Here is a 16232-nt window from a genome sequence, read left to right as displayed (position 1 = left end):
TGGAGGAATTTTTAATTCAGTTATATCCTACAGTAGGCCTGCCAGTATCGTCTGTTCCAGTACAGATTACCAGTATTCTGTAGCAAGTTCAACCATCTTTATTTCTAAATTAATCTGAGAATGATCCCCATCCCAACAGACTTGATTCTTATATTAATTGTATTCTGTTTATGCTCGTCCTAACTACATCATTTATCGGTGGATCTTCTGAGTTCAATTTAGCTTGTAAATTGTGTTTCTGCTTCATTAAATTGTGCATTAACTATTAAATTGTGCGAAACATACTCCCGGCATAGTTACACATAATGACCGCTAGATAGCGCTGTAGCGTCATACTAGACCGTGGCTGACAGGTGTGTTGACGAACACACTCGCACGAGAACACAGTTCCTGTTGACATTCACACATGCGTCATGTTCCACTGACATTTCTTCCCAGTTTCTTTTTCAAAGCTCTTGATTTTATCACTGCATACTAATAGCCTTCTTATAATCAGTCACTATGATGCTAGTCAGGTATAGGCGTAGGCCTAAACCACTATGTTAACAAAGGTTATGAAATACGACAACTTTACTGATATAACATGCCACAAAGATATAACTCAACTCTGATTTATAAAGTAATAATAGTATGATTTAGTAAGGTGAAATAATAATATTCCCCTGAACTGTGTGGTTTTATGGATTTCTTTTGGCATTTATATTTGTAATACTCTGTGAATAGAATAATACTCTGTGAACCTATACCTCTATAGTTTAGTAAAGTGACCCTAGGCCTGCTATGATTTAGTATAGTTGCCTATAATTCCATAATTTGGAATGGCGTAATAATACTTTGAGGTCATTCAAGGCCGCAACTCCAGTGCTTATGTTCGGCCAACATGAAACTCCAACGAAAAGTTTGACTCTTTTTTTTTTTTCTTGAAATGGATCTGCACTCCTGAACTGGAGAGCCGATCCCCAAGATATCTCCCAGGGTGCTCTGGGGCGTCATTAGGCAGCTGCACCCTGCGTGACGCCGGCCGGCAGAGTGGGGTGCTGGAGGAGAGCAGAGAGGAGCTGAAAAACCAGCGCTCCACTCTGGGAGGCCCACACCGATCTGAATAACACCACCACCAAATACACTTCCTGTGTCCGTGACCCCCTGGATGGTCCCCTCCAACACTCTTTCCACGTTTGGGCCCTCATAACCACCACGCACATCACCACTGCCCATCCGTAGGAATACACAGAACAGCTGTTTGACCGTTAATGAGTGCCTCTTTTTCCCACTTCACTAACAATACAGCATTATTAGCATTGTTGTATTTCTTTTATGTATGACCCAGATACTGTAGCTCCACTTAAACACAAGCGCACACATGGATTCATGGTAATCTGAAAGTAGGCTAACTATTCTTCTGTCGGTGTGTGGCACAGCGGTTGGTGATTGGTCGGCTCAGACCAAACCGTTGCTTTGAAGCTTGGTTTCAGTTCTACTGCTCCAAACAGAAGGGACTAGAAAGAGGGCTCATGTACAGTTGTTTAATTCCTACCTGGTGTTTGTTCACCAACCAGGATCTTAACACGACACACAGTTATTATGCAGAGGATAACTTTAGGCTTTAATACACAACTGTACATATTTAACAATAACCGTCACGTACACCTGGAGAGGGGTGGTTTAACATTGATTTGGTGGTGAGGTAAACATGAGAGCCGTATAGAATGCGTGATGATAACGTTGTGAATAATAGCAGTGAAGGGCTTCAGTACATTTTGGCACATCAGGAATGTGGTGCTTCAGGGCTTCTCTGGGAGCGGACTTCTGCCAGTGGTATTGGACATTGATACGCATGAAGACTATTCTCTACAGTCACAGCTAAGATATAGGATATTCTACAAACCAGCCGGAAACATTTACAGCAATCTGAAAAGCATTCAAATCCTTTTTCAATGTTAGTGAACGGAGCTGAGGGAAACAGGCACAATGTCCCGTACCTACCTGGATGCATCCTTAAGCAGGAACAGGGTAGAGGGTATATGGTAGGAAACACAGGGTAGAGGGCACAGTACCCATGATGGAGGGCACAGGGGGTAGAGAGTAGAGGGATTATAGGGTACAGTATACAGGGTAAAGGTGCTACAGTTTACCGGGTACACATGATATAGAGTACATGGGGTACAGACGGAATGTGTAAATCCTGGCTTGTCGAGGTGAAATCGAGTCAAGGGCTCCACAGGGCCGAACGCCGCAACAAGGGACCTCATCAGTGTGAAGGAATACTGCAGTTCTACTTACTGCTAAAGAGGTGCTGCTAGTAATAACTATATATATATATATATATATATATATATATATATATATATATATATATATATATATATATATATATATATATATATATAATAATGACTGAGTGATAGGACAATTTAAATGAGTGCAGTGGTCCAGTTGATCTCAGATCTCTGCAATAAACGATCACAAATAATACAGCGAAAGCAATAATATAAACAGAATATACAGCAGACACACAACAAACATAGTGATTCCTATGTAGTAGTAGCAGTAGTAGTAGTAGTATTAGTAGTAGTAGTAGCAGTAGCAGTAGTCCCCATCTCTCAAGAGTCTTTATGGTCTCTAGCCTAGCAGTCTCTCTGGGACTGGCTCAGAGCTCCCTTCAGGTAATAGAGAGACCACGCCACTTTGTCCCTCTCTGGGTCTCTCTCTCATAGCGACGTGGACTGCTTGATGCTGTGGAAGCTGACCCTGGAGGGGGAGGTGGGGATGGAGATGGCCTGGGTCATCCTCGCTCGGATGGAGTGTTGCTCCTGCCAGCGATGGAACCTCTTCCTCACCGCCGACCTCACCTGTCACACACAACCAATAGGAATCAGACCTCACCTGTCACACGCAACCAATAGGAATCAGACCTCACCTGTCACACGCAACCAATAGGAATCAGACCTCACCTGTCACACGCAACCAATAGGAATCAGACCTCACCTGTCACAAACAACCAATAGGAATCTAGTCTTGCAGAGCCAGCCTTTCCATATGCAATGCAAGTAACAAATAGTGGCAGGTGTGTAATGACCATAGTAGTACTAATAAGAGCCAGAGATAGTTTTGAAGCCTTATAAGATCCAAAGACCATTTTGCTCTACTGTGCCGAAGCCTAAAGCTGCTGTGGGTAAGATTGGAGAGATAGAAACAGAGAACAGAAAGGAGCAAGATTTTGAAACTAAAATACGTCCTTCATGCACCTGTGATTGGCAAGATTGATTCCCTGAACCAATCAGGGGAGAGATGCTCTGATTGGTCAGGAATTAGCCAGGATCGGACTAAAATACATCGGCTCATGCAGAGGCAGGAGTGCAGTGAACTCCAAACATATTTTCTCACAAAGCCTTTCACTCAGCTAACGGGTGGCTATGGCATCTCTTACAAATTCCACTAAAATGATGGCTCTTGGATCTTAACAACAGCACCTTTGAGAAAAACACAACATTTACCGTTCTGTCGCACCTTTCACACATCGATCTGACACTTCTATCATCAATCGTTTAAAGGCCATCTTCTCCCAAACACATCAGCATGTGTAAATGGTAAATGTCTGGGTTTATCTCTCCTGGTGTAGCAGACATAGTGCACCTAAACGCTTGCGGCACTGTCACACGACATTCCAGCCGCTGCAATGAATTCTGGGATGTGGCTGGGGAATATCAATTCATATGTAAAAGATGTAAATCCACTTACCTCACTGTTCAGAAAGCAGTAAAACACAGACACGAAGAAGCCCTGAGAGAAGGAGAGACGGAAAGAGAGAGACAGAAAGAGAGAGAGAACCATCAAAGGGAGGTCATTTAAATGATGAGTGTGGACTGGACGGGGCGCGCTGCTGTGTCTTTCGTCCGAATGCAGAACATTGGGAACCACTTGGAGACCTAGAGGTTCAAAGCTCTGGGAATGCCTCACCTGGAAGGACTCCAAGAAGGAGTTAAAGTATATGAAGACGATCTGAGAGACCTCATCTTCTCCTGGGTTGACGAAGAACAGCATGTAGGTGATCCCCAGCAGGGGCAGCAGGACCAGCGTCGCCTTCACCGCTTTCCTGAAGACATGACATTACAGTCACCGTCAAGACCCAAGGACTCTGACCAGAACCACACCACAGACCAGACCAGAACCACACCACAGACCAGACCAGAACCACACCCACAGACCAGACCAAAACCCCACCTACAGACCAGAACCCCACCACAGACCAGAACCCCACCTACAGACCAGAACCCCACCACAGACCAGAACCCCACCTACAGACCAGAACCCCACCTACAGACCAGAACCACACCTACAGACCAGAACCACACCACAGACCAGAACCACACCACAGACCAGACCAGAACCACACCACACCACAGACCCACGCACGCACTCACGCACACACACACACAAACAGACCTGTACTGGTAGGTTAGTAGTGTACCTGTACTGGTAGGTTAGTAGTGTACCTGTACTGGTAGGTTAGTAGTGTATCTGTACTGGTAGGTTAGCAGTGTACCTGTACTGGTAGGTTAGCAGTGTACCTGTACTGGTAGGTTAGCAGTGTACCTGTACAGGTAGCTTAGCAGTGTACCTGTACAGGTAGCTTAGCAGTGTACCTGTACTGGATGGTTTCTGATGTGGTGGAGGCTCGTAGTTTGGTCATGAGGATCCTGACGATGTTGAAGAGGAAGATGAAGTTGATCTGTGAGGACAAAAACAGATCAAAGCATCAGGCTGTTTGTCCTGAGCTTTGGGTTTGAAGCCGTCGGGATCCCATGACTAGGCCTGACATGATTCTGTTTCTCCAGATTAATTTATTGTTTTGTGATCGTAGTTGTTTCATAACAAACTAGCACATTTGTCCATTTAAGAAGAGGTAGAATGATGAAACATATCATATATAATATCATTTATATTATGATGCACATTACATTATATATTCTATTTGACCTCTTAAAAATTAAAAATGGTTAAAAAAGTTTAAATTGAGTTTTCATTAAACCAGAAGTGATCGAATGTGTGCACCTCCCCCAGTGGAAAGGATATAACTTATAGTCTCTCTTGCTGTAATAAATATGACAAATAAAAGGTTGGACCAGTTGCTTTATGGCTGGAATCTATTTTATCAGGTGTGCACAAGGCTATGGTTGAGCCTGGCTTTGTCATTTGTGGCAGAAAGATTTCAAGCTGTTCAGCAGCGGAATTCTAAACAGTGAAGGTTTCTTATTTTAGAGCAGGAGAATGTTGCATAGCTTCAGCTTTAGTCGCTTCTCTGGCATATCACACTCTGCATGCTTCTTTTATTAGATTGCACAAATCCCGAGATGAATAATACTTTATGCATAATATAATAGACACCATTTGTTTGGGACGCTTTTGTCTAAAGCATCTCACAATCCCGTGAGTGTGTACATTTTTAGCATGCGTGTACCCCCGGCCCCTGGTTATTTTGAAGCATCCACAGAAGTTCAAATGGGGAATAAATAATAAATGTCCTATAATAAACAGTGCTGAAGAAGGGCTGACTCTGCTCTCCAGAACTCGCGGGGCACCTGGAGTGAACGAGCCCTTCCTCCAGCTGCTTTGGTCCACATCTTAACAACGTCGCCCCAGATTCAGGGAATGATGAAATAACACAGACCTTTACTCCTCCTCCAACTACATTGACGGGGCAACATGTACTAATTAGTCCCAAACAGATTAGTCCCAAACAAAACAGCATATCATTAGAAAGTTGTGGTGTCCACTCTTATTACCAGAAACAATACTGTTTACCTCAGCTGCTATTCTTATTTATCTGTATATTTTATCTTTATTTGTTATTTGTATATCTTATCTTTATTGTTATATATTTTTTACCTTTCTTATATATTTAAAATGTTGTTGTTGTGAATCACATTGACTGCGTTCACATGCTGGAGCATAATCATGTAATGAACGTATTGAATAAAGATTGGATTAATGTAAACAGGTTTATTCGATCTGCTTCGCCAAAAGGATCGTCTCAGGACCGGATTTGCGAAGTCGATAGGATAGCTGGGCTTGAGCCGGTCATAGGCGGCTATCTACCTGCATGTGTACTCGATCGTATCGTATTGCCAGGAGTTTGCGTCCTGCGCATGAATTTCGGCCGGGGATTTCACCCGGAAGTTCTATCGCCACCGCAGCAGCAAAAAGCTCCATTTGTTCCCTCATATGCATTTGTATACAGTGAAAAATGCACAAAATGTACGCTACTGTTGCCTCGTCAAACTCCTCGTACGCCATCTTTGTTTGTATGCCGCCAGATAGTTTGTTGTTGCTTTTACATTGCTGTGAACCGGAAGTGGCTCTAGTACCACTTGTTGAAAGGGCTACAGCGCCGCCCAGCGTAGCGGAGTCAGCCAGGTCTCCGACCATTATTCCAATCTGATCCGATGTATGTATACTCAGACAAGTGACAGCCCCCCCCCCCCGTCGAGTGGCAACATATATATGGCTTAATCCATGATAAGTCGATCTGGTCCGACCATGTAACCACAGTCACTGTCTGGCTGAAATTAAAATGTTGTTGTACTATATGCAATGACAATTAAGAGATTCTGATACTGATTCTGAAGCAAGGCAAATGAACAGCCCCTACCCACCCCACCCCCCGACCCCCACATCACCCAACTGAATATAGCCAGAAGCTTCCTGTTAACAGTGAATCAGTGCTGTCTGTTGTCAATTTATCTCCTCCACTCTCCAAGTGGTACGTTTAAAGCAGCCTCCCATTTTTCAGAGTACTCTGACATGATTGACTAAAGGTTAGATCAGCCCTCTGGGCAGCACCGCTCATCCTTCAACCTTCATCCAGGGCCGACTGGACCCTGCAGTGACGCCCTAGAGGTGCAGAGCGGTACTACGCGACGGACTGGCCCGCGTTAGCTGGGCTGGCTGCTAACTGACTGCAGCACAACAAATAGACTTGTTGGACAAAACGGCAAAAGTGTTCTTCACATTCTGTTGATAATGATAGGAATTTACTTTTTTTGAATGAATGATCTCACATTTTGCATCTTTCACGAATAAGGGTTTTTAAAATGTAAACGGAGGCCAACTTTTGATGAAGATATGTGGGAACCAGGCTTCCCTTGTAAGCCACGCTCACCACCTATACGTGTGCGTAAGGTTTTATATTTCATATTTTCATTGCCTTACTGTTATTATTTTACTTATATAGTTGTACTTTTCTATTCTATATTCTCTATTACTATTTTCTATCATGAGCAGAATATTTGTGACAATAAAAAAAATTCCTCTCAGGATTAATAAAGGACTCTGAATCAGACTCTCTTACCACCAAAACCAGGATCATGGGTCCCTGGTAGATATAGTCTGTGTAGACTCCGGCCCGCTTCCCAAACCAGCACCTGAAATGACATCATTACAGTTCAATTGTTTGGTACATGCCCCCCCCCCTCTTATCCAATCACTGTCCTCCTCCGCACAATTATCGTTTTAAAAAGCCTGCCATGTAATTGTCAGGCGTGGCCCATTAACGGGGGTTGGAACAGGGACAGGCAGGGTGCTGTGAGACTAATTGAATGTGTTCTACAGCGTATTGTTTAAATTAGCAGCACATAGTGTCCTGCAGAGCTGGTGATCAATCAGGATAACCACTGGAGCGCCGCAGGGCTTCTGGGTGACGTGGTGTGGAGGGTACACCACGACTCGACAATGGATCTGATGGAAGACCCTGACTTTGGCTTTTCATTGACTGTGACAGGAACCGTGGAGGATGACCCTGGTGTCCCTTCCTGTTTTCACGGGACACATCCAGCCACTCACTTTTCGTTGTCGTAGTACAACTTCCCGATGGCCCACGCAACAATGATCGGGAAGGGAATGCCTGCGAGGGAGAAACAGAGGGAAAGGCAACATAATGAATCTCTCTCTCTCTCTCTCTCTCTCTCTCTCTCTCTCTCTCTCTCTCTCTCTCTCTCTCTCTCTCTCTCTCTCTCTCTCTCTCTCTCTCTCTCTCTCTCTCTCTCTCTCTCTCTCTCTCTCTCTCTCTCTCATTTCCTTACATAGGAACAGCATTTCGTTTAGCGAAAGCAAAACGCTTAGCAAACATGAAAAACACAAGCCTTTGACACAAAGCACAAAACACAACACAACTCCATGCAAAAGACAAACCAAACAGAAGTTGACGCCCATCAACGGATGTTGACTACTGAATTATTTGCGGTTGTGTTCCTGCTCTTGTGTTTTCAGGATTTGCAAAGCGTTTTCGATATGCAGTTGATTGGACATATTTCCTTGTCATACTCAAGGACACGTCAGCACTGTCACCGGGACGAGTGGAGAATGGAACAAATGACCCTCCGATAAAGCCCAGGGGCCTGCTCTGCCTTTCTGAAGCCACTGCTAGAGAGCTCAGTGTTGGGAAAGAAGAGAGGTATCCAACAATAGTCATATCTCTGAAGGTCTGTCATGGTAATAGTGCTTTAGGGGCGGAATCCGCTACGGCGAGCCAGGACCCGTCGCAGTCCAAGTGCTTTCTTTGGAACAGCCCCCTGGATGACGCTAATGCATCGTGATGCTCCGTCTCGCTAAGTCGCCAACAGACAATAAGGTGCTCAGAGCGGCCATTTCTGGCTGCCAAGTGAAACCGAGACAGTCCCAGAAGACCCTCTTCCGCCTGACACTAAAGGGTCTCCTAACACCGGCCCTGGGCAGTGATGGGGGCCTTGGTTTTGGGGGTTGGTTACGGGTTGCAGTATGGGGTCCCGGCATAGTGGGTCACACACTGGACAGGCACAGGCCTGTGACGACACACAACATAAGAAAGACTAGTTTGAAGGAGTTCAACCCAGCAGCGTCACAGGATTTGTACTTGTATTGTATTGCTACTCTGAATTCTGCATTATTATTTTTCCACCTTGGGCAGTGATAATTTCCCTATGGAGAAATAAAGTCCTGAATATCTATAATGCTTGAGATTAAAGTCAGACAAGCCCTAGAGTCCTTCCTACACACCACTGCTGTGTGGTGCTTGGTGACCCACTTACCCCTCTGAAACCAGTCCAACCTGTACAATGGAACCAGGCCAAACACAATGCCGCTCCCTCCCAAGGTGCCCTCTTACCCAGAGGCAAACGGAGTCCCTTTCCTATCTCTGTGACTCTGTCCATCTACAGCGTGGGGTGGAGGGAGCGTGGGGTGGAGGGGCAGGGGGTAAGGCGACGAGGTGGACTTGAGCTAACTTGAGTTTGTTTATTATTTTCACGGCAACGCTGTAATTTGCTGCCACGTCCTGTTGGCCTCGCGGGTTTCAAAACGTTCTCCAAGGCGCCCTGGGGGCGGGGCCAGGACAACAGCACTAATCCCTGGAGCCCGGTGTGACAGTGTGAAAGGAAGCATTAGAGAAAGCCGCACCAATACTTTTCATAACTGTCAGAGGAAATACAAGCACTTTAGGAGGGGGTCATCTCTGTCAGGTTGCTGAAATGCTTTCATGCCCTGCTTTTAGTCTGATATTTAACAATGGAAACATTCTCAACGCCAAGGCTGGGTCATGGCCAGTGGGAAATAAAATGTTTTCACTAAGGGATGCTCTGGTACGCCCCCCCCCTCCCTCACACACACACACACACACACACACACACACACACACACACACACACACACACATACACGCAAAGCAAACACACAGCACACAGCACACACACACACACACACACACACACACACACACACACAGCAAAGCAAACACACAGCACACAGCACACACACACACACACACACACACACACACAGCAAACATACACACACAGACGTACATGCACACATGCACTCGCAAAGTATTCACACTCACACACAGCAAATACATACACATACACCACAACCAGATCAACACACCAGACACAGACCATGTACACACACACACACACACACACACACACACACACACACACACACACACACACACACACACACACACACACACACACACACACACACACACACACACACATTAATAATTATACACAAGCAACAAGCCTAATACATGTACACGTTTTTTCTGTTTTGCTGCTGTGTGGAATGAACCATATAATGCGTCAACTGGATCTTCAGCACATGTTAAACCCTTGAGATGTTTCGTCACGTGACCACATATGGAGTGTGGATCCTGCCAAGAGTGACGGTGCTGGACAGCCTTCTGTTGCCGTTGTGTAACACCGCCATGCAGAGCAGCAGTGACAGCCAGGGAGGCAACAGTGGAGTCAGGACTGTTTCTGCATCCAGGTGTTTCTGAACCACAGGCTGTGTTGATATCAAGCGGTTCAGAAAGAGAGAGACAGGGACAGACTAAGACACATATTGGGCCATGGCATGTCACTGATTGGACTGGCCCACTCTCGATTTTTATCTATCTGAAACCTCACAATTGTGTGTTGGATTCGTTTCACAAAGCTTGTTATAATTGTTATGTCAATCAAAGCACTTTGCATTGTTTTCATGCTGTTCTGATTGACTGGACAGCTGGCTAACTTTTCATCAGACGACTACGCTGGCCTCCAGTCGTGCCCTCTTACAGTTTTTTCCCATTGCTTGAACACTATAGACACATTCTTAGACCAAAGTAACACAACTTGAAGTTTGTATTACTATACCTTAAACACATGTAACCATACCTTAAACAAAAGTGCTGCTTTGCACTTTAGTTGGCAATTCTGCAACACACTAGCTCCTGCACACTACACACTATTTCATACATAAGACACTTAGTTCAAAAATGAAATCTCAGCATACCATTGGGAAAACACATCTATTCAAAATACAAAACACATTGGGTAATTGAAAATACTTACACCTGAAAACACTTACTTACAAAACTGAACACCAATCAGCCAGTTACAAAAAGGCCAAAGGCCAATTGTCCACGTCCCGGGGCAGCGTGGGGGAAAATATTTCATTGTGTGCCGCCATAAGCCTTCGAGGGTGCTGCACCATCATGCAAAAATAGGTCCCTACAAAACCCAACATATCATCACATTTCTAGATGCACTTCATGATGCAGCTGTACAGGACAGATCAGAGCTGCCCAGGTTTGAAGGCCAGGATCCATTAGCCCGCCCACGCACAATTGCCGTGTTTTTCTGTGTTTACAGTACAGTAGTGTATTTTTGGTTTATTTTTGCTTAAACTGAATTTACTGCACTGTAAAGTACAGTTCTGCAATGTACAGTATTGAATATTTGATTATTTTTATTATTTGATTATATTTATTATTATTATTTATTTATTTTTTTGTGCCTTCTATCTATGGAACTGAATAAAAACAGTGAACATGAAAGACTGCAGTGTTTTATATAAAGTAGGCTTGTGTGTTGCTGCTGATCTGAAAGTGTATTCATATGATGCAAGAGTGTATCATTTTGTCATCAGAGTGAGATTTTGGTTAGGTTTCGATAGCAGAGTTTCAATTTGACATAGATGTGAATGGTATATTTCCCAGTGTTGTGTCTTAGTTTTGACACAATGAGCCAAGTTTTGCAAAATGTGTCCAAGCAACGGGCAAAAACTGTAACTTAGACCAGTCGTGCCCTTTAAACTCAGACCAGTCCCTCTAAACTCAGACCAGTCCCTCTAAACAGACCAGTCCCTCTAAACAGACCCTCTAAACTCAGACCAGCCTCACAGATTAGTCTGCAACACACCACCTGGCAAAGTAGGTTGCATCTTCCAGGTATATCTACCCATTGCCTTCCTGTCAATAGATGTGTACACACACACACACACACACACACACACACACACACACACACACACACACACACACACACACACACACACACACACACACACACACACACACACACACACACACACGTCGTTCCTCCGGTAGTCTGGAGACGTTGCCTCCCTGTTTTTCCCTCCATGTTTTTGGGGCGCCATTTCAAAATCCCGACCCAATTCCTTGTGTTTGGAGATTTCCAGGTAGCCTGCTTCATTTTGGGCAGCTGTTTGTGCAAGTTGGAGGAATATTATAATATATTTGATTTATATAGCACTTTTAAGTATTCAAAGACGCTTCACAGAGTGAACACTCTAAAAAATAAAATCAGGTATGCAACCACCAGCATCCGTAAAACTAGCGATCTGGTAGAGCATGTGTCCAGGCAGAACGGGACAGAAGATACAGAATGGTTAAACCTAAGGCTAGATAAAGATGTCTATCCATGAAACTAGACTAGCTAGAAAGTAAAAAACGAATGTAATCTCAGGTGGACAAAGCAACGGCAGCCTCCTTTCCGAGCAGAGGTCCAATCTGTGTAATATGTTGGGATGCTTTGCCCATTTAAAGGCATTGGACTCCAACATCTTTGTTATTATCAGCCTCATTTGATCATATGTGTCGGTTTTGATGAGGACCATGATGGAATTAATCCAACATGTTTGCCGTCTACTAGTAACCGCTGTACTTGAATCGATCAGCTCTTTCTGACCTCCAGCCTGACCTCCCCTCTCTGGAAGAGGGGATTCAGCCCAGAACAAATGGGTTGAACATCAGCAACAGTGTCGAGGCGTCCCTGAGCAAGACACCTAATCCTAACTGCTCCCGACGAGCTGGCTGTCACCTTGCATGGTTGACTGAATGTGTTTATGAACCATTGTAAGTTGCTTTGGATAAAAGCGTCTGCTAAATGCCCTAAGTGGCAATGTGAATGTAGTTTAACATAAGATACAGGGTACAGACTAGTACTACTGCTGCTAGATTCGGTACTGCTAGTTTAACATAAGATACAGGGTATATACTAGTACTACTGCTGGTAGATACTGCTAGTTTAACATAAGATACAGGGTACAGATTACTACTACTGCTGCTAGATACTGTACTGCTAGTTTAAGATTACATACAGGGCACGGACTAGTACTACTGCTGTACCATCAGATATCGGGTAAATGAGTAGAACATCATATACAGGGAGCCCAGACGTCAGCAGCAAAATTCCCACAAGCAATCCCATATCTTATTCCAGCCAGCAGTGGAGGAAGTGACAAACGGCTGGCTTCAATGTCAAGGATGAGCGTTCTGCGAACACACAAGAGCCATCGGGGGGAATCGGAACCCGCAAGGATTTTGTATCCGCTTGTGATGACATAATCCATGGAAAGTAATATATTTCTGAGCTCAAAGCCCCCCCCCCCCGCCCCTCGCACCACACAACACCCCCTGCCCTTGTTCCCACACTGCACAGCCCACCTAAGATTCTTTGGTCTATTTTAGTCTCAGCCCGGGTCAGTCCCCGACTAAAATAAGTTCACAAAGACCTCAACACAGATGCCGGACATATCTCCACCACCACAAACTCGTATGGCATGCTCGCAAACTACCAGGTACAGCACATGACCGGAGTGAGTTCAACTTCTGTTAGTCAGTGCAACTACTCAGTAAGTATAAGTAAGCCAAACTACCATTACAGTTCAACTACAGTTAGTCAGTTACACTACCATTAGTCAGTTAAACTACCATTAGCCAGTTAAACTACAGTTAGTCAGGTAGAATACCATTAGTCAGTTAAACTACAGTTATTCAGGTAGAATACCATTAGTCAGTTAAACTACAGTTATTCAGTTAAACTACCATTAGTCAGTTAAACTACCATTAGTCAGTTAAACTACCATTAGTCAGTTAAACTACAGTTAGTCAGGTAGAATACCATTAGTCAGTTTAACTACGATTAGTCGGTAAGCATATAGGACCTCTGATGAAATTCATTGCACTTGCATTATAATGAATATTACTAACTAGGTGTTGTTTGGCGACATTCCCGCCATTCAAATCACAAGCGCTACTGTTTGTGACGTGTTCCCCAGCAGTGGTGGCTCCCCCAGGGAGGGTAGTGAGCTAAACAACACACTCTCTAACACACCTGTGTGTGTGTTGCGTCAGACAGTTATTTTGCCATGCTGCCAACGAGAACGAAACAGAGAAACACCTTAAAGATTAACACTTAGATTACCATTTGTAAGTTGAACTACCATTAGTCAATTTAACACCATTAGTCAGTTTAACTAATGGTAGTTTGTTCCAAGTGCAATAAAAGTGCTTCATTTGCACTATACCTGGACTGCACAGCTTAGCAGCACTTTGGCTACCACTTATGGCTACCATTCCAACTGTTTGATTGGAATATATATCTTTTTTTTTTTCAGTTGTTTTCTGTAACTGTTGTGATCAATGTAAAATGTACCATTAGTCAGTTAAACTACCATTAATCCCATTAAACATATGTAACTGTAAACTTGCAGTAGGAGTGCTTACAGAGAACCACGTGATGTAGCCATTGGCCATAAGGCAGGGGTCATGTTACTTACACCAGCCAATGCAGATGAACATCCATTTGCGCAGGCGGTCCGTGGAGTAGGTGAGCACGATGGCGGTGTGCAGGTAGCACCCCTCGCCGAACATCCAGAAGAAGTTAGTGGAGTGGAAATAGTTGAAGGAGGCTGTAACCAGACGGCACCACACCTGCAAAGACATCCAATCAGTGAGCTTCAAACCCTCAGGACACACCTCCGTGACCTTCAGTGAGCTTCATACCCTCAGGACACACCTCCGTGACCTTCAGTGAGTGTCCCCACCCCAGAACATAACTTCATGATCACCAGCGCTCTTCACACCCTCACCATTCAGAACACTTTCCAACACCTTAATGATCATCAGTGTTCAATCAGTAATCCGTCTTGTATCCATTAATAGGTTGAAGGCCATTCAAATCATGAAGTGCCTTGGAGCGCTTGGATCACATTATAATTCATTTACAGCCTTTCATTAAGCTTTTATAGATGTCGGGGGGGGGGGGGGGGGAGGTGTAGATTTATTGGAAGGTTAAGAGTATACTATACACTCTATGTTACTAATGTTATAGGGTTAGAAAATAGAAAAAAAAAGAAAATATATTTCTGATTGTCACGATATATTCTCCTGCTAACTTACAAGCCAATTAATGTTTGTGAAGCCTTTGACTACTTTGTCATGTCTGTAGGGTAGGCCTATACAATTATTGGATTGACACAGTATTCGCTGCAAAGGTTAATGGGCCAAACGTGTCAGAGATTCCACCAGTGTTCATCAATTTCTTGTTAACGCAAGCAAGCCCCCACGTAGCCCCCACGCTACCATGCTACATGCTGACATGCTAACACACAACAAGTCAACACGTCAACACGCCAACACAACGACATGCCCACACCCCGACCTGCTATCACACTAACACGCTACCACACTCAAATGCTACTGCTCAGAAATGCTGACGCACTGCCCCGCCAGAGGCGACGTCACCAGATCGGTGTCTCCCACTCACTTTTTAGTGGATGTTACGTCGCGCGGGACAAAGAATTATGGGATGGCTTGCATGTGTGCTAATGGGGGGGGGGGGACAAAACCTTGGTTAACCTTATACGGCAATTCACCATGACGTCACACTATGTTCTTCCGGGTGGCAAAAGCCGATGCGTTCTCCGTTGGCACCACTAGTAAACAAACCCTTCCACGATCGAGAAAACAGAGTAAATGGCTTGAATTAATGATTTTCTTCTTGCGGGGTGCTACGGGACGTCTCATTAATATATATATATATATATAATATATTATATTATATTAATATAGTTTTCGTCATCGTTTCAACTTCAGATCAACAACAATGTTTTGTTGACTGTGTGACATAGTCTTTATTGTTATTTATTTATTATTATTTATTATTATTATTTGTGTTTACAGCCGGCTGGATGGCGTCAGCTCAGTGGTAGCCGCTCGTTCTGCCACCCGGAAGTGTCGTTACGGCTAATGTTTACTAACATTCTGAAATGCCGTATACCAATTAACGCCCATTTGACACCCATTTGATTCAGTCAGCACGGCTGACTTCTGTTGAAATAAACGCCCTGGTTTGAGGCCCTTCTCTTGGCAACGTGATGTACCCCCACAAGCAGCACGTAGAGAGGTTGTGGCGCCTAGTCTCTGGTATCTGCAGCATCTGGTTGGGCCAGGCAATGCAGGGTTGATAAGCTACAAGGGACCGCTCACACAGAACAGGGCTTTTAAAAATAGGACGCCCCCCTTAACCATTAATTGTATTCCTATGCTACCGCACACCGGTGCTGTGCTCCTTTGTTGTGATGCCCGTTGCTAACCAGGCATAAACATTAAACCAGTTGGGATACCCTGAGAG

At 44.4% G+C, this 16232-nt stretch overlaps 1 protein-coding gene across 1 annotated transcript in view; it reads right to left on the bottom strand.

Annotated features, from left to right (window-relative positions):
- Positions 1 to 2356: 2356 nt before the first annotated feature.
- LOC311366848 (corticotropin-releasing factor receptor 1-like) overlaps positions 2357 to 16232 on the bottom strand; it is a 48606-nt gene continuing 34730 nt past the window's right edge. Inside the window, exons 8-14 of the mRNA XM_084485614.1 lie at positions 14377 to 14530; positions 7840 to 7900; positions 7349 to 7421; positions 4644 to 4729; positions 3958 to 4093; positions 3739 to 3780; positions 2357 to 2849 (exon numbers count right to left, since the gene is read on the bottom strand). Of these exons, the coding sequence (XP_084341740.1) occupies positions 2709 to 2849; positions 3739 to 3780; positions 3958 to 4093; positions 4644 to 4729; positions 7349 to 7421; positions 7840 to 7900; positions 14377 to 14530 (693 nt within the window). The 3' untranslated portion in view covers positions 2357 to 2708. The remainder of the gene's footprint in view (positions 2850 to 3738; positions 3781 to 3957; positions 4094 to 4643; positions 4730 to 7348; positions 7422 to 7839; positions 7901 to 14376; positions 14531 to 16232) is intronic.

The sequence above is a fragment of the Micromesistius poutassou genome (assembly GCF_964030765.1).
Source record: "Micromesistius poutassou genome assembly, chromosome: 21".
NCBI lineage: Eukaryota > Metazoa > Chordata > Actinopteri > Gadiformes > Gadidae > Micromesistius > Micromesistius poutassou.
Note: the sequence above shows the minus strand (reverse complement) of the source record. Positions and strands in the feature narration are given on the sequence as shown.